At 35.1% G+C, this 19,046-nt stretch overlaps 1 protein-coding gene across 5 annotated transcripts in view; it reads left to right on the top strand.

Annotated features, from left to right (window-relative positions):
* The window catches only part of SUPT3H (SPT3 homolog, SAGA and STAGA complex component), a 449,999-nt gene that overhangs the window by 321,982 nt on the left and 108,971 nt on the right, over positions 1-19,046 (top strand). For all 5 annotated transcript variants that reach the window (XM_049716348.1, XM_033423889.2, XM_004267521.3 and 2 more), the window contains 4 exons: positions 1,097-1,172; positions 6,436-6,548; positions 7,623-7,730; positions 11,183-11,350. In XM_049716348.1, coding sequence (XP_049572305.1) covers positions 1,097-1,172; positions 6,436-6,548; positions 7,623-7,730; positions 11,183-11,350 — 465 coding nt within the window. The remainder of the gene's footprint in view (positions 1-1,096; positions 1,173-6,435; positions 6,549-7,622; positions 7,731-11,182; positions 11,351-19,046) is intronic.

The raw sequence follows: 19,046 nt of genomic DNA, 5'->3' as shown, positions 1-19,046 counted from the left end.
GAGGGGAGAGAAGGAAGGGAAAAAATAATCAGTGGTCTTAGCAGGAACCACAGTAGTTAGTAAATTTTGCCTTAATTCCCACCCCCCATCTATCTTTTCTCTATGGAACTGCAGCTAGTGTGCCATTATTCATTCAACTGATAGATCATTGGAATTAAATTGTCTACTCACCCAAATCAAACAAGATGAAAAAGAATAATTTCAGTTTTAAAAAAATACAAAAAGATCCGTAGACGTTAGAAGTGGTACTTATGTGTTCCACCAACTGTGATAAAGAAAACTTGCTGAAAGTCCTTCCAAAGCAGAAAAAAATTTTAAATCTCAGGGAATTTTTTTTTCTTTACTGGCCAGGAACTCATTCCAAGAAGTACCAGCCTGTCTCATTTCAAAATGCTTCCCTTGCCAAGGAAGCGGAAGCGGTCATATTCTTTCCCACCAAACTATGGGTGAATTATAATTATCCTACCTCTTGTGGGACAATGAAGCAGCAAACATCTGCTATACTGAATCCAAAAACCCACGAATGAAACTATACCAAACTGTGAATCATACCTGGACTCAGATTAAAGGATTTGTTGTGTTTACCTTTTTCTTTATTTTCTTTGCAATTTAAAATATGGATTTGTTAGCTCTGGCTCTATGTTCTAACTGAGGGGAAATATATGGATTCCATTCGTTGACTCCTATTTTAACATTGAAAAATCCCAGCTTTAAGGCAGATAGGCAATAAGAGTTCATAACAAATTTTCTGTTTGATTTGTTACACCTCACAGTTTTCTTTTTCTTCAAGAGTGTGGTACAGTTAAAGAAAATTTAGAAGTGCACAGTCTTAAGAAGTGAGGTCCTTTAGTTTTTTCTTCCACTGTAATAAAAATAACAGAGGACTGGAAAATGGTTTTAAAACTTTATTTCCAAGAGAAACAAGCTTCAAAACTACTGTTATCACAATTTTATGTATCATGGTATTTATGGTGGTACTAAACTCTTCACCTAGAGTAAGAAAAGGAAATGGAACTTCAGTTCTGGGTTTTAGCTGTGAAAACATAAAAGTCTACTTGCTTTAAAAATTGTGTGTCTTTTTATTTTTATCTATTAGAGAGCAGAAAGACAAACTCGAATTATGGATTCAGCTCAATATGCAGAATTCTGTGAAAGTCGACAGTTAAGTTTCTGTAAGTAAGCATTTAACTTTGCTTCATTATACTTTTGAGATTATGTGTTACAGATACACTAAAGTACAGCAACATCTGTGTTCCTTAGAAATTGGCGAGTTTAATACATATATGCATAGTTATAACTATTATGGAAACAGCCTCTGCATTGTAGGGGAGCCTATAAAAGGTTTTACCCCACTCTGCTGTTTTGCAGTTAATAGTGTTAAGAGGTTTTTAAGGGTGCTGGTAATACACAGAAAGCCATGTTAATTATTCACGTTACTTTTAGTCAGAAAAATTCCAATTTTTGTAATATTCCCATTTAAATTTCTTTTTTGGTTTCTTAGTCATTTTTACACTAGCATTGCTGATTGTACTTGACCCATAATGGACTGTAGTAGTACAGTCATGACATTTAAAAGCCCCTAATAGTAATAAACACCAAACTTTCCCTTCATGTGTACATTCTCATATTACCACAATAGAACATATTAACATAAACAGTCTCTTCCATCTTTGTCTGTAAGCTCCTGCTGTGGCGTGCATTCCACGTTAGCAAATTCATTAGTCCACGCTCTTGTACCTATGGCAAAATGAGTGCTGTCCCACCCCTGCACACAGCTTACTAAGAATAAAGGCTCTTGATAAATAGTGGGCTAGATTGTGTACAAAACATCCTTACAGCAACAGTTCAGTGATGACTAAGACTCTCGGGGTGATGGTCAAAGCGTAAGTGTGATGAAAAGTCCAGTTAAAAATATGACAAAGTAGCACATGACCCTAATCTGGGGGATCATGGACACAATGGTGTCTTTAAACGAAAAGCTATTATGTGGTCACAATAACAATGTATTTGATTTGGAAAAAGAAAATGAGAGCTTCATTTATAGATCATAAAGTGCAAATAAATGACACATTTCAAGTACTGCCTCATGTAAATGTCAGTAAAATATAGGAAAACATGTTTGGGAAGATTTTTTTTCCTAACTAAATATACTTTGCAGCCTGACTAACAATTTGGCATCATACATCTGTGAAGCATTAAGTAAATGACACTTCAGATCATGGCAATTTCAGCAAATGAGAGGTTTTTGTATTGTAAATTTTAGGTTTAAAAATGGCATTCAAGTCTTTTATAAGCATAAATCTCCATTTTATAAAGTAACATTTGGTGCTATTGAACTATTTTTTTAAATCATATTTTAAATTTAATTTATTTAAAGGAACAGAAGTGCTATTTCACACTAAAACATGTAGTCATTGACGCGTCCTAATACATCTTTTGTTTAAAAATCTGATTTTTATAACAATTTTTTGATTCATAACTTAGTAGATTAAAAATTAATACATTCCATTTCTGTATAAAATAATTGTAGTATAAAGAGTATCTTGTGCTTAGTTTTTTTTTCTTTAAAGAAGAGGAATTTGTGCATTTAAAAATATTTCTTTATATGGTACCCATAAGTGCTTCATCATGAAACCTTCGTGGAAGAATCTGTTTTATTATATGCCACAATACTGTCGTTGGGAATGCTCAGTCCAAGGGGGTCAGCAATTCCAGAACCAGACTCTTTGCATTCCTTACCTGATAGATTACCAAGATATAGGAATTGTGATCCAGCCATTTGTGTCTTTTTAAATATCTGATCATAGCACTCACTAGTTGAGACTACTGGTGCACTTTAAAATAACATGTCTATAACTTTATAGGCTGAGGGTAAAACCAGGACACTGATCATGTTCACCAGTGTTTTGTTTTTACATTTATGTAAGTCAGATAGTCATTTCCCTTAAAGTCTTTTAAAATCTGATATTAATTCACAAAGCTTTAATTTAGTTATAATTTGATAAACCTGTTTCCAGTCCTTTCAACCTGTTATGTGTGGATTTTGTAAACAAATGCCTAAATTTTCTTTTTAGTTAATCTGAGAGTCTCTTTGTATTTTAATTGATGAGTTTAATTTATATGTATTTAATTACTTATACATTTGGGTTTATATATGCTGTCTTATTTTGTTTTCAATTTACTGTGCTTTTTTATTTGGTTTTCCTCCTTTTCTTTGGATTGATTGGGTTTTCTTCATTCCATTTTTCATCAACCAGTTTGTATATTATATATTCTGTTGCTGTTATTTTAGTTGCTATCCTTAATTTTTCTAAAGTACACCCTGACTTAAAATTTTTTAAGTTGGTAACTACAGACATACCTCGTTTTATTGCTCTTTGCTTTATTGTGCTTCACAGATAGTGTGTTTTTTTTAGGAATTGAAGGTTTGTGGCAGCCCTGCATCAAGCAAGTCTATTGGTGCCATTTTTCAAACAGGATTATTTTTAATTAAGCTATTTTTTTAGACATAATGTTATTTTACACTTAGTAGACTACAGTATAGTGTATATATAGCTTTTATATGCACTGGAAAACCAAAAAATATGTGTAACTCACTTTATTGCAATATTTGATTTATTGTGGTGGTCTGGAACCAAACCCACAGTATCTCTGAGGTATGCCTGTATCTAAACTTCCCTTCTCAGCCTAATTTTGTTTTTCCCAAGCCTCCGTAAGTGCTTAAAGCACTCATTTTTGTCTTAAAAATGGCTTTATTTTGCCCTCATACTTAAATGATAGTTTAGTTAAGTAGGAAATTGCAGACTAATAGTTATTGGTTAAAACATGATTCCATTGTCTTTTAGCCTCTGTCGTTGGTTAGAAATCTGATGTCTACTTGTTTTATGTTTTCCCTGTGGGAGAAAGAAAGAGAATGAAGATATACCCTCAGGTATATGGGGAAATGAACAGGCTGGCAATCAGTAGCCGATCAATAAATATGTATAAAAGAAAAGAAAGAAGGAACCCCTACTATAGAAGTTTCCAGGGAAAACCATGCCCTCTGAGGAAGGTTATTTTCGATTTATTCAAAGAACAGTGATTGTGAAGAGATAGAAGTTGCAGAAGGTTTTCTTCGAAGTGGAATGAGCATTACAGAGGGCTTTGCGGGAAGGATCAGGAATGGAAAGGCTGGCGAGAAGGGATGTGGTAGAAATAATTAAATAGTGTGCAGGGGTGAGAGGATGGAATATTGAGAGGAACCTGAATTTTGCCATTGATCACTGATGAGAAAGGTAAAGTGTATGAGAATTGACAACCTTAAATTTCCATATGAAATTATTAAGTAAAGTAGTTTTATTTCCAGCACAGGCTGAAAACTCAGGTTGTGTCAGAAAGAGGATAATCCCAGGAATTTTTGACCTTTGGTCAAGGTTCTATTTAGACTGTTGATCAATTTCCAGGATTACCCTTTCTCCTGATATATTGAGAAGAGGGGTGAAGGAAAAGGAACTCATTCACTTTCATGCCCCCTTACTTCTGGTGAAAACAAACTATCATAACTAAGAGTATCTGTGCCTCTTCTTTTTGGAACCAGCGTCACCCTGGAAAGGTCCATCTCTGAAACAGTCCTCCACGTGACAGGGAGGGAATTAGCTCAGAGAACCCTCACCTGGCAGATTGCTGGCATAGTAGTAACCCAAGTGGTCTTATGCATCTTTTTTGGTGTATGGAAAAGTTTGGACCCTACCCTTTTATTAAAGGAATATCTTTCATTTATTCATTCATTCATTCATTTCTTCCTTCTAGAAATATTTATGGTGAGTGTGCTAATGTCAGGCACTATTCTGGGTGCTGGGATACCATGGTGGACCCATGGTCCTCACCTCTGCATTCTCAGTACGTAAGATCTAGTGAGAAAGCTGACGATTCTGTTGCTTAGGTAGGCAGATCTGACAGAATACCAAGAACTCTTCTTTCCCTTACTTTTAAAATAAAGTGTTTAGAGCACAGTCACAAAATACCTGTTTCCATGTTGCTGTCTGCAAAGGGAGAAGTGAATAGGGTACGTTTTACTGATCTTGCCAAATTGCTGCCTGTTGACTTGAACTTCAGAAGTATCCCACAGATGTTAACCAAGTGTTTGTGAGCTATTGCAGCTTACTAGTTAGATGGAATGTTGCATGTCAGAGAGCATTGGGAAGATTGGTTACTTTAGGGAGATAGCTTTAAGCGGGATTATCATAATTCTGCCACAGCTGACAGCTTTGGATATGTGCTTCGATAGCAGGACTTAATGTCTCCTGTGATTTATTTCACAGAAAACTCTTCTGTATGTGGAATCCATGAAGACTTTATCTATAAGGATCAAAACATCATGCTTGGAGTTACTGTTAAGTGTTTTATAGACCTGTGGGACCAGATTAATCAGAAGAATAATCATTGGATTTTTAAAAAGATGATTATGTTATAGATATGATAAAATCTTCACCATCAATCTTTTCCCTCTGGGTCACTAGTTAAATTAGTAATATCTAATGAAGGACCTATGTCAAGTTAGATTCTGCTTAGCACTGTGGTGGTTTAGAGATATTTACCAGAAGGTTCCATATATGCTTGGTACTGTTAGGTATGCAGAGAGACATGACGCATGGTGTTGGTCCACAAAAAACTTGTAATGTGGCTTGAGAAATTATAAGCAGATGCAAAAGGATCTCTGATGATATAGGTTTTCAGTAAATGACTAGAGTTGAGGATGTATACCTTTGGCTTGTATGGGCAGGATTCATATGAATGAAACAGAGTGATAGAGAATCCCATGCAGGGGTGAACACAGAGGATTATACTCAAGGCCAGTGCCATTTTAATAGGGAATAATATAAAGGCAGGTTGGAATCAGTCTGGGTGGTTGTGAGAGTCAGGCTGAAGCATTTGGACATCTTTGCAATCAGGAAAATGTAACTAGAGATTTAGATCAGGCCAGATATCAGTTTATTCTATTTAAGTCTAAATTCACAACTTTGAGCCTATTCAAGTAATAGACACATTTTGAAAGATATTAAAAATACAATTTCTATATGTTCCTTTTTTATCACAGGTTCTTTCTTGCAGGATTTTCTTTCCACAAGAATAAATTAAAGTTACATCAAGCAAGTAATTCTCTGACTACTGTTATAACATAAGCTATGGCCAATGATAACTTATTCTGACACATTGTAAGAAGTGCTAAACATTAAGTGGTTTAGTATACAGTGTTATGTAGCAGAGATACTAAAGACGCAAATGTATAAGGGATTTTGGGGGGGCTAGAATATAAGTTCAAAAACGTTGCATATTATATGCATTGTTTTTCATATGCAATTTTCAATAGAAATGTTTTTCATTCTGTGATAATAATATGCAGTATTAAAACACTTCCAAAGCTAAATTTTCTATACTTTTTTTTTTAATGGCTAGCCAAAAAAGCCTCCAAATTTCGAGACTGGTTGGACTGCAGCAGTTTGGAGATAAAGCCCAATGTTGTCGCTATGGAAATTTTAGCATATTTAGCGTACGAAACTGTGGCACAGGTAAGAATTCTAATCTGTCATATCAGGCCATATATAGCTCCTTTCTCCCTATCCCTGTCCATCATCAATTCTTCTTCCACCTGCTGCTCTACCAGGAATGAGAACAGCCATGAGTTCTCTCCTATGATAATCTCATCATTTTCTAAAATTTAGTTCAGTTATGTTTCTTTGCATCCTCAGCCCCGGTGGGTGTTAGGCTAAAAGTGACTGTTTCTTGCAACTTTAGCCAAACCAGAAATGGAATACTTGCATACTTTTCCTCAACACTGAATTCTAAGTACACATCTCTCTTGTTTAGAGATTATTTTTGAGCTTTGAAAAGCAGCTTTCTAGAAATGTACAGTCTACTGAGTGCTTACCAAAATCTGAGTCTGGAATCACTGCCCTCTAGTTTCTCAGAGCATGGTTCTTAGACTACGAGCATCAGCATCTCCTTGGTTCTTGTTTAAAATGTAAATTTCTCAGCTACACCCCAGAGCAGACCTACTGAATTAGAATCTTGGAGCTTGGAACCCAGAAATATGTATTTTAAAATGTTTCCCAGGTTTTCCCTGGTGGTCCAGTGGTTAAGAATCTGCCTTCCAGTGCAGGGGACACAGGTTCGATCCCTGGTTGGGGAACTAAGATCCCACATGCCACGGGGCAACTAAGCACCTGTGCCACAACTACAGAGCCCATGTACTCTGGAGCCCACACACCACAACTAGAGAGCCCTGGCACCACAACTAGAGAGAAGCCCCCGCCGCAGTGAAAGATCCCATGGGCTGCAACTAAGACCTGACTAAGCCAAAAATAAATAAATTAATTAATTAAAAAAATTAAATAAAATGTTTCCCTAGTGATTACAAACTTTGAGAACCACACCACTAGGAGGTCAGAATATATCATTTATGTTCATGGGTAGGTCCATTTGCCAGCCAATGAAAGCATATGTTCATGTCCACAATACAGATTTTTAGGCAGACAGTATTATCAATAACGTTTGGGATATATTGCTTTTAGCTTTACCATTTCAGTGACACTGATGATTATTTCCATTTGTGTGACTTTAGTTTCATTGCTCTGATCTTCTAGTTAGTGGATCTGGCTCTTCTTGTGAGGCAGGACATGGTAACCAAGGCAGGAGACCCCTTCAGCCATGCCATTTCTGCGACCTTCATTCAGTATCACAGCTCTGCTGAGGTAAGTATTAAAAAAATCTGTCTTTGACCCATCTGTGGATTTTTTTCTCACGTCTGGTATTTACATGTAGTTCTAAGAAAAAGATTGTGTAGGAATATATAGCCTTCAGTCAAAGAATCTTAATACATTCAGCATTCAAACAAATACGTACTATGTACCAGGCCCTAACAATCTGGCCCTAAAACACCTGGTTTAGGTAATTGAATAACATTGAGAAAAGTTATTTCTTTTTGCTTCAAAGATGAGAGAATCATTATTATTCGTGTAATAATAATTCCTGGCATTTATTGATAGTTTTACTTTCCAGTTATTGATTTATCTCTAAACATGATTTAAAGAAGCATGGCTCCGTTTATCCTTTGTGTTTCAATTGGCCCTATCATATGATAATCACATCCTTTCTGATGCCATTTATGTTGCTGGGATCCCCACCTGTGGGGACTATAAATTCATCTTGCCAACTTTAAGACTTTGTGTAATAACTGTGTATCATTTTGGGCATAAAAAATATTCTCTTTAAGCAGCATGTGCCTAAAAACCAGAAATGTAATATCTATTTAATGAATTTGCCAATAATTCGACTTTTTTTTACTAACATAAACATCAGTTTCATATAATTCAACCTAATAATCATAGAGAAGGAAGCAAGGAGGTTAAGTTAACATCTGCATGTATAATTGTGAAGTGAACTTTGGATCAAGTTGGGTGAAACATATAACCTGAAAATGGCTAAGCCATTCAAAGAATCTGAAGAAAACTGTAAATCCTTTCTCCGTAAAGACATTTGCAAATTTTGTACACAGTTTCAGGGTGTTGAGAGACCTTCTGAAACCATTCTGCAGATGTAAGGGATCTGTGAACCCAGTAAACTCCAAATTTAGGTATATCTCTGCTCTAGGATACATATAAAATATATAAAGATATATGCCTATATCTTATTACATGCCGAAAGTTTGACATCTTTTTATGCCCCTTGTAGAACCAGATTGGCTTAGAACTAAAGTAAGAATTAAAATGTTTATGCTCATTAAAAATCCATTTTTGTCTTGGAAAAGGTCATACATTATTATCAGCGAATATACTTTAAAAGTCCCTAAGGCTTACCCAGTTGATTAAACACTATTTGTTTTCTTTATGTTACAAACCCAAATTATGATGTCAAAGAACACCCTTTAAACTGTCTTTGATACATGTTCACTTTATGAATATGTGTATAAGTATGCTTTTCATTAACATCAGACAAATTCGTTGTAACATTTCTAATTGAAGAAATTTACAGTTAACATAACAAGCCTAGTTTTCCCTTAACGTTCAAGGGGTTGCTTACGTGGCTAGGAAAACTCTTTATGTCCCTCCCACTTTCTCGGTTCTCCAGGGTGGCCAAGCTGCCCTGGGCAACTGCTCAGCAACCACAGCTGCTATTCCCAGCTACCCGGCCGTTAAGAAAGATGGCTTATGTGTGCTGAATTTCCTGGGCTCTCTGGGAGGTGGGAGCATGAGTGTCCGGAAGTATCCTGGCTAAATATGTTAGTACAAGCCTCAAGCTTTTCCCTGACTTGCCAGACACCCCTCCTTCAACGTGACTGGTGGTCAGAATGAACATTCGGAGAGACTGGAAGTCTTTCTGCCCTTTATTACCTGACACGACACAAAAAGAATGGCCACTCTAGAGAAGGAATCTTACACATCAACATTGCAAATCAGCAACCACTATCAAGGGCCTGCTTTAAGGACTTTACCAAATTAGGTACAAATGGGGGCTCTGAGACTAATATGATCTGTATTTAGGGAGATAGAACATTCTGTAAAACAACCAAGGAAGTAAATTAACGAGCAAACAAACAGTTCAAGATTGCATGTACTAATTTCCAAATGAGTGGCATAGACAGAAATTTCAGAGATTAAAAACAACTCCCTAATTACCATGAAAGAAGACTTCAGAGAGGAAGTTGGGTGTTGAAGGAAAAATAAGACTTTTATGAGATGGTAAAAGCGGGGAAGATACTCTAGGCCTCAGAGGCAGCGTAAGTGTAATTGTACTGGGGGGAGAAACTGTGATTAAAATATTCAAGCCAAGAATTCATTGAGAAGGGGTAGTGGGGAGTTAGATTAGAAAATAAAGGCCTTAGACGCTTAGAGTTATTAAGGAAGAATTGAAAAGTTTCTTGGCTAAAGGTTGATGAGTTCAAAAGGGTATTTTAAGAAGATCCAGATGGAGGTGCTATGTACAGTAGCTTGGAATTGGAAACTCAAGGCATGGAGTTCACACAGTGTATTCTATTTTAATAATTATCGTTCTTGAATACTAACTATATAAGGAACTGAGCTAGTTAAGCTTGGGTTTCTCAGATTATCAAGGTTAATTTTAATTAATTTTCTAGATTTTGTTTTCTAATATATGGTTCACATACTGGAAGCAATGATCTCTAGGAGTTACCTTGTTTTTTCTAAGAACAACTCATGCCACATTAGGTTTATTCCTTCTTGTTTGATGTTTCTAGGCAAGAAGATCAAAGAAATACTATTGAAAACAATATCTGAATTTCAGCAAAACATTTTACCAAGCCTAACATAATTTTTAAAATACATTACAGAGAATTGTAGGCCAGTAGATAGTATGAGGATAATGTAGAATTAACAATACCATACATGAAAAAGACTTAGAAACTTTTATTTGCCTATACACTTCTTAGGAGCCAATATTGTGATGTTACTGAAAAGAAAATGTTTTTTGTTTTGTTTCAATGTTTAGGCACCATCCTGTAGGATGGATATTGACAAAGTAAAGGATGTCTAAAGGAGAGTAATGGGCGGGAGGAGGAACCTGAAAGCATGTCTCATAATAAGTGGTGAAAGGAACTTGAGGTGTTTGACCTATAGAAGAGAAGAGGCTGTGAAATAAACAGTCTTCAGTATTTGAAGTGCTTCCACATGGAAGAGAGAACAGACTTGCAGTCATAACCAAAGAAAGCAGGTAGATAGGAGGCATATTCTGAATGAAGGAAGGAACTAGGTGTTGGAGGAGCTAGAGATCTATCTACAGTGACCCTAAAGCACTGAGTTTGAGTTACTAGGCGAAGGCTGGTCACCATGTTACAACGAATGTCTGGAAGGCATCCTGTTTGGGGGAAAAGTTTAGAACTTCCTTTTGAGTAAGTTTGAAACACTGACAAAACTTCTCAGTAAAAATATCTCTATTTGACAAAATCAGCAGAAATTTTGGAAGCTGTATCTGAGGAATCCTGATTTTTATCTAAATGATCAGACAGGTTAAAAATTAATATATTTAGACCCTTAGGGGTAAGATGGTGGCATCATTTCTGTGGACTGGATAATAATAAACTGTGTTTTTGTAACTTTCAAATATTACTGAATTCATGAGATGTTAAACAAACTCAAATGTTAGTAGAAGTTCTGGTTGCTTGATTTCAAAGCCACATCTCTTTGGACAGGGGTCTTGCCTAAGGTCCTACCCAGACTCTCCTGAGAACACACCTCCTCCTACACCGAGCGCTCCATCATCTGGATCACAGCTCTCAGGGAGAACCACATCAGGATCCCTAGGGAATGGGAGTGCTGGACAAGACTCAGCTAAAACCAAACAAAGGAAGAGAAAGAAGGTCAGTGATATTTTTTCTTTTTTTTTTTTTTTCCTTTCTTTTTTCTTTTTTGGTGCAGAATGGAGAGGTCTTGTTGAGTATGGAAAATGTGTTCTATTTTTCTCATAAATCTAATTTTTAGAAGCAGCCAGTTTACAGCAAGATAATTGAGTTTTTCTAATATAAAAATTTTCAAACACAAAATAGTTAAAAGAATTGTAGAGCGAATACCATATATCTACCATCTAGATTCTACAATTAACATTTTTTAAGGTATTTTTTTTTGAGTAGTGGTATCTCAATGTGTTTTTTTTGTTTTGTTTTGTTTGTTTTTTTATTTACTTTTGGCGGTGTTGGGTCTTCGCTGCTGCACTCGGGCTTCCTCTAGTTGCGGCGAGTGGGGGGCTACTCTTCGTTGCAGTGCGCGGGCTTCTCATTGCGGTGTCTTCTCTTATTGCGGAGCACGGGCTCTAGGTGCACAGGCTTCAGTAGTTGTGGCACGTGGGCTCAGTAGTTGTGGCTCACAGGCTCTAGAGTACAGGCTCAGTAGTTGTGGCGCACGGACTTAGTTGCTCCATGGCATGTGGGATCTTCCCGGACCATGGCTCAAACCCATGTCCCCTGCGTTGGCAGGCGGATTCTTAATCCCTGTGCCACCAGGGAAGCCTACAGTTAACATTTTACTATATTTAATATATTAACTATATATTTACTATATTTGCATTTACTATATATATGCATCCAGTTGTTCTTTAATCCATCCATCTGTTCATTTTTTTTAATACATTGAAAAAAGTAAGCTGCATACATCAGCTTACTTTTCATTCCTAAACACTTCATTATGTATAATTTGTTTATGGTTCCTTTTTTTTAAAGGTAACATTTATATTCAGTATACCACTCAATTCTTAAGTATACCATTTGATGAATTTTGACAAATGTATAAATTTGTTGTTTTCTAATCCCCTCTCAAGATAAAAAACATTACCATCAGTTCAGAAAGTTCCTTCATACCTCCTCCAGACAATCCTGTCCCCATCCTCAGAAAGGCAAACACTGTTCTGTTTTTTTCATCATACATTAGTTTTTTCCATTCTAGAACCTCATATAAAGAGAATATAGTATGTATACTCTTATGTGTGAAATTTCTTTCAGGACACTTTTGAAGTTTATGTTTTTCAGTATAAGTATAATTTATTCTTTTTTATTGATGAGTAAGTTGCTTGTATATATCTGTTTACTCATTCTCATTTTTGGTGGACACCTAGGCTATTTCCAGTTTTTGAGGTATTATGAATAAACCTGTTATGAGCATTATTGTACAAGTCTTTATGGACACATGCTTTCATTTCTCTTAGGTAGATAGCTAGGAATGAAATTACCGGGTGATAGAGTAGCTACGTGTTCAGTTTTTAAAGAAACTGCAAGAACTTTTTTCCCAAATGGTTGTATCATTTTATACTTTCTTAGCAATATATGAGAATTTCAGTTGCTCCACACGCTCATCAACATTTGGTGTTGTCATTGTTTTTACTTTTAACCATTCTGATGGGTATTTAATAATAATTCACTATAGTTTGAGTTTGTATTTTCCTGGTGACTGATAATGCTGAGCATTTTTTCATGTGCCAATTGGCCATTCATATATCTTCCTCAAGAAGGAGTCTCTTCAAATATTTTACACATTTTTGAGGTAGGGTTGTCTCTTGTTACAATTTGTAGGAGTTCTTTATATATTCTGTATAACAATCCTATGTCAAATATATGTTTTTCACATATTTTCTCTCTGTTTGTAGTTCACCTGTTCATTGTCTTAATGGTGTATTTTGTTGAGCAGAAGTTTTGAACTTCTAATGAAGTCTAATTTATCCAATTTTCTCTTTTGTTTATTGTTTTCTGTGTTCTGTCTAAGAAAGCTTTGGCTACTCCCAATTCATGATGATGTTCTCCTGTGTTTTCTTCTGGAAGCTTTTTAGCTTTACCTTTTATGTTAAGTTCCATTAACCGAGTCAGATTAAGTTTTGTGTCTTTTATGAGTTGAGGCCATGTTCACTTTTTTACATATATCTAGTTATCGCAGAACCATTTGTTGAAGACTCTTTTCTCCCATTGGATTGCTTTGGTGGCTTTGTTGAAATTCAAATGACCGTATATCTGTGTTGATTTATTTCTAGGATTTCAATTTTGTTTTATTGACTTGTCAGTTCTTTTGTCATTGTCATCTGCCTTGATTACTGTAGCTTATAGTAGGTCTCAAAGTCAGGTAGTGTAGGTCCTCAAACTTTATTTTTCAGGTTTAATATGGATATGTTGTATCCTTGCATTTCTATGTAAATTTTAGAATTAAAATTTAGTTTCTACCCAGAAAAAGAAAGAAAGAGAGGGAGATATAGAAAGAGAGAAAGAAAAAGGAAAAGCCTAGTGAGATTTTGAAGGGGTTTGGATTGAAATCTTACATCAATTTGAGGATATAAATGTCTTCACAATACCAAGTCTTATAATCCATGAACATGGCATATCTCTCCATTTACTTATCTTTATGAAATCTCTCTTTTCATCACTGGAATACTATCCATCTTGAACTGTTTTATCTGATTAATATAGCTATTCCAGCCTTCTTATGCTATTTAAATGATATATGTTTTTCTCTCCATTTCCTTTCAGTATATCTGTATGTTTAATATTTAAAGTACATCTCTTGTAAACAAAAAATTGTTGGCTCTTCTTTTTCCTTTCTTTCTGTATCTTTTAATTTTAGTCTTTAAATCTGTGATGCTTAATGTGTGTATTGACATGGTTCAGATATAGGTCAGTTATTTGCTACTTGTTTTCTCTATTTTTTTTCTGTTTTTCTTTCCTATCTTCCTTTGGGTTTAATTATACACTCCTTTAGAAATCCATTTTAATGTATCTACTGATTTCTTAGTGATATCTCTTTGCATCATTTTTTAGTGGCTATGCTAAGGACTACAATATAGATCCTTAAATTTTCAATGTACCTAGAGTTGTTATTGTACTGTTTTACTCACATGAAATGTAAGACTTTTATATTTATATAGGTTTATCTACTTTAGTCTTGTTCTTTATGCTATAGTTGATATACATCTTACGTTGACATGTTATAAACAATAACAGTTTTTGCCTTAAGTAATCAAATGACTTTAACATTTACCGTTTCCACTGTCCCTCTATTTCTTTTCGATGATCAGACTTTCCTTCTGGTATCATTTTCCTTTTTTGTTCTACTAAATTTTATTTAGCACTTGTTATAGCACATGCTGGCTGGTGGTGGTTTCTCTTAATTTTCATTTTTCTGAAAATATCTTTACTTTTCCTTCATTTCTGGAAGATATTTTCTCTGGCTATAGAATTCTGGATTGGCAGTTTCATTTTCAGTACTTTAATTATATCATTCCACTGTTTTCTAGCATCCTTTTTCTTTTAATCACGTCAGTAGATTTTGTAGTTTTGTTTCTGTGTATGTAATGTATTATTTTTCTCTGGATGCTTTCAAAATTGTATCTTTATTTTTGGTTTTCAGCAGTTTGGCCATGATATCCATAGAAATGGTTTTCTTTTGTATTTATTCTGCTTAGGATTCACTGAGCTTCTTGAAAATGAAATATTTTTAAATTTGGGGGGGATTATCAGCAATTATTTCTTAAGATATTTTGTCTGCCTCATGCTCCCTCTTCTCCCCTTCTGAGACTCCCAGTACATATTCGTTAGTTACTCGGATATTGTTCCACATATCCCTGAAGCTCTGTTTAATTTCTCTTTCAATCTTTTCTCTCTGTTCTTCAGATTGGATGACTTCTATTGATCTTCCTTTATGTTCCAAACTCTGTCTACTGTCAGCTTCAATCTTAACACTCATCCAGTAATGTATTAGTTCTGATATTTTATTTTATAGTTGTATAATTTCCTTTTGATTTCTTTTTGTAGTTTACATTTTTCTACTATTTATTTTTTTAACATCTTTATTGGGGTATAATTGCTTTACAATGGTGTGTTAGTTTCTACTTTATAACAAAGTGAATCAGTTATACATATACATATGTTCCCATATCTGTTCCCTCTTGCATCTCCCACCCTCCCTATCCCACCCCTCCAGGTGGTCACAAAGCATCGAGCTGATCTCCCTGTGCTATTATTTTTTATCATTTATTACAAGTTTATTTTATTTCATAATAGCTGCTTTAAAATCCTTGTATGATAAATTAAATACCTGGATTATTTTAGTCTCCATTGAGTATAAGTCACAGTTTCTTGTATTGTTGCATGTCTAGTAATTTTAAGTTATATCCTGGACATTGTGAGTAATATATTGTAGAGATTTCAGATTCTGTTACATTCCTATGAAGAGAGTTGGTGGTGGTGGTGGTGTGTGCATATGTGTGCTAAGCAGGCAGTTTACTTTTCTAGATTGAACTCTAAAGTCCAAACTCAAATTCCTCTTCAGCAGCTAGATTCTCTCTTCACTTCACTTCACTTTACCTGATTACCTGGGTTTTTTGGATTTGGTACCACAAAGGAATAGTTAAGAAGTTAGTCAAAGACTGGGTAAAATTTATACACTGAATTTGGAACTTCCCTTCTTTGATTCTGTCCTTTTTGGGATTTTCTTTTTCACTTTACACATACTATGGTTGCCCTGAACTCTGGCCTATAGTTCTTCATGCCTCTAAGGTCATGTCCTCCCTATACTGACTGGAGCCTACCCTTGGGCTAAAACAGTAAAAACAGAAAACTCAACCCACAGCCATTCCCTTCTTCTAAATATGGGTACGCCGCCTTTCAGTTTCTGCCTGTGTTAGATCAGTCTCTTTTGCTTTCAGATACTTGTTTTTTATAATTTGTCCAAACTTTATGCTTTTATCTACAAGTTCATTGGCACAATAGGAACCATTTGCCGTTACTAGTAGTGGAGCTATGCCAAGATATAATTTTATAACTGATAGTAAGCAGATTTAAATTTCATCCTCACATCTGAACTCCCCCTTTTGTTTTCAAAATGACAGAGCTCACTGATCATTTATAAAGGGAAACTCTGAACTATAAGGAACTTCTATATTATAAAGTAGTTTTAAAGATTTTCAGCTGTAATGCTCTCCAACTCATTCAATAAATAAAACTAGGCTAATAAAGTGTTACCTAAAAGACCTCTTCAGTGGATTTTCTTTACAAAGTATGTAGGAAGTTGTAATTAACCTGGTTATTATGCATACATAAAATAATTAATTTTTTCTCTATTTACTCATCCACATCTTTCTACATTCAAGCTCTTGCTATATTTTGATTTTTACTCACTGGAAACCTCAGCTATGTTGGTAACATGGTACAGTTCATTCTACGTAAAATAATAAAGCCTCTATTATATACTAGCTATGTGTACTAGAAGCCAAGGGATTTGATGTATAACCATATCTTAATACTATCATTTTAATCATGGGAGTGTCCCTTATCTTCACTCTCTCATCTATAACGTAGGGAAGGAGTTGGAGAAGTTTAGAATAGATAATATAGTGTGTTTTTCTCTAAATTTTATAATTATGAATCCTTGAATTTGGTGATTCTTTCTTGTCTTCTCTTCAATACCTTTTTTAGTTTTAATTTCCTTCGTTAAAAAAAAATCTCTTCCTAGTTATATAGAATGACAAATTTAACATCTCAATTAAGTTTTGAAATGAGAAAATTAACTGTATTATACTATAGCCTTTGGCCAAAGAATGGCCCAACTTCATCTGAAAAGAAATCCTCTATAGACACAAAGCACTGAGAGAGCTCTATGTACGAGAGTGAGGAGAAAGAAGTCATACATCAACCCATGTGGTCGGTGAGTGACAGAAGTCAGTAATAGTGCTACTAACCTTTCACTTGCTCTAACCTGAGATACGTATTACTTCCTCTGTAAAATCTAATGTTTCAAGTTTAACAAAAGATCTAGTCCACCATTATGGATGTGAAAAGAATAAGAGGCAATTATCTGAGATTCCAGATCCTTCTTAAATATTAGATTACCGGCAAGGGGAAGGCTGAGAAAGGATAAAATTTCTTTAAAAGCTGTTTCTTCCCAACAACTCTTAAGTTCAGAAGAAAAGAGTCAGGAGAGGTACAGACTTTTGTAAGAGATCCTGGGGCAACCAAAGTTTCAATGTAACTTCTTGTACCACAGTTGAGAGTTCAAGCTGTTGGGGAATTTTATTCAATACAAGCCAGCAAGTACAAGCAGAGGGACAATACTCAAATGTGGGAAGCATGGAGGACTCTATATGATACTTCAGCTTCCAATACCCAGCAGCAGTTTCTGAATAAAAAGACATAAATAAAAATGAAATGGAAGAATACAAGAATGGAGTATGAATGCAGCCAAGAGGAAGAGTACCTGACATATGAAGAACTTTATGAAGCACCTTGTACTTTACTTTAGGAAATAAAGAGTTTAGTCCCCACAGAGATTTTGACAAACACACTATAGACAACAGCACTCAGTATTTTATCAAACATGTGGGTTTCATTTTTGAAAACTTAAAAAATATTCTATAATGTGGGCACAAGCAGAATGAGAAAGCTGAATTGGTACATAAATGTAATATTCTTTATATGTATTTATAACATATAATATTTTTATATTAGGTAGCAAATACACAAATTTAATGCTAATCCTGTAACAATTTTGAAGACTCTTACAAGATTTATGAAGTCACTGCTGAAGTAAAAATTCTAAACTTAATATGAATTTTGAATTTAAACAGATTTCGAGTACCTTGGTGAGGGACTAGATATTTACAGAAATGAGAAGATACTTATTGCGGTAGAAACCATATTGCAAATACAACATTTTAGATTTAAAGGTTTCCTTCCAAAGAACTCAATAGGCAAATCAGGAAAGTGTAGAAGTGCACATAGTAACTTATGCTGATGTTTGCAGTTGCTTAATTATAGCAGGTAAACCTGAAACTGGCAAGATAGGAATTTTAATGACATTTTTCACAGAAGTGAATATTTTTATTTTTATGTAGGTTAGCTTCTTTTTAGCAGCGATAACATGATTCAAACAGGCCTGGCTTACGTGTTACCACTTCTTACAAATAGCAACCACAAGTAGTTTCTAACTTATGCTTCCTACTTCAGTGTGCTCAAGTCCCATTGGATCGCCATGCCAGAGGTTCTTAGAGATTTTGACCAAAATGTTCTACACCAGAACCAAATTTATTGGGGAAAGTAGAGGAAGAGTAGACTCTCCATTGGCCATGGAGAAAAGAAATGAAAAATAAATCCAATTTTCAAGCAGAAAGGAGCTTCCACAGAAGAATGCGCTGGAAGGACTCCCCACCCACTTAGTCTGCAGGTTATTGACCCTCTTGATGTCCCCCTTTTGTGTTTCCACTTGAGTTTCCACTGGAAAACTTAACTTTAGATTCCAAATCCAGCTAATTATTTGCATTCATTTCCACAAATGAGTAGAATGCCTCGACTTCACAAGTATCTGTTATCCCTAGCAGATAATGAGTCTGTATTAGTCATGTTCACATCTTGGAGCCAAGTGGACTTCACAGAAGAGTCTTTAGCCTTACTGGGTACCTGATAATTGCATTTATTCTAATATATTCCAACTGAAACAAAGTATTTGGAATGAGAATCAGGAAAGCACAATTTAAAAAAAAAGAAAGAAAGAGAAAAAGAAAAAACTCTGTGCACTTCTATATGAGTGCCA

Source organism: Orcinus orca, chromosome 10 (assembly GCF_937001465.1).
Source record: "Orcinus orca chromosome 10, mOrcOrc1.1, whole genome shotgun sequence".
In the NCBI taxonomy this organism is placed as follows: domain Eukaryota; kingdom Metazoa; phylum Chordata; class Mammalia; order Artiodactyla; family Delphinidae; genus Orcinus; species Orcinus orca.
The sequence above is the reverse complement of the archived record's forward strand: the minus strand, read 5'-3'. Positions and strand labels throughout refer to the sequence as shown.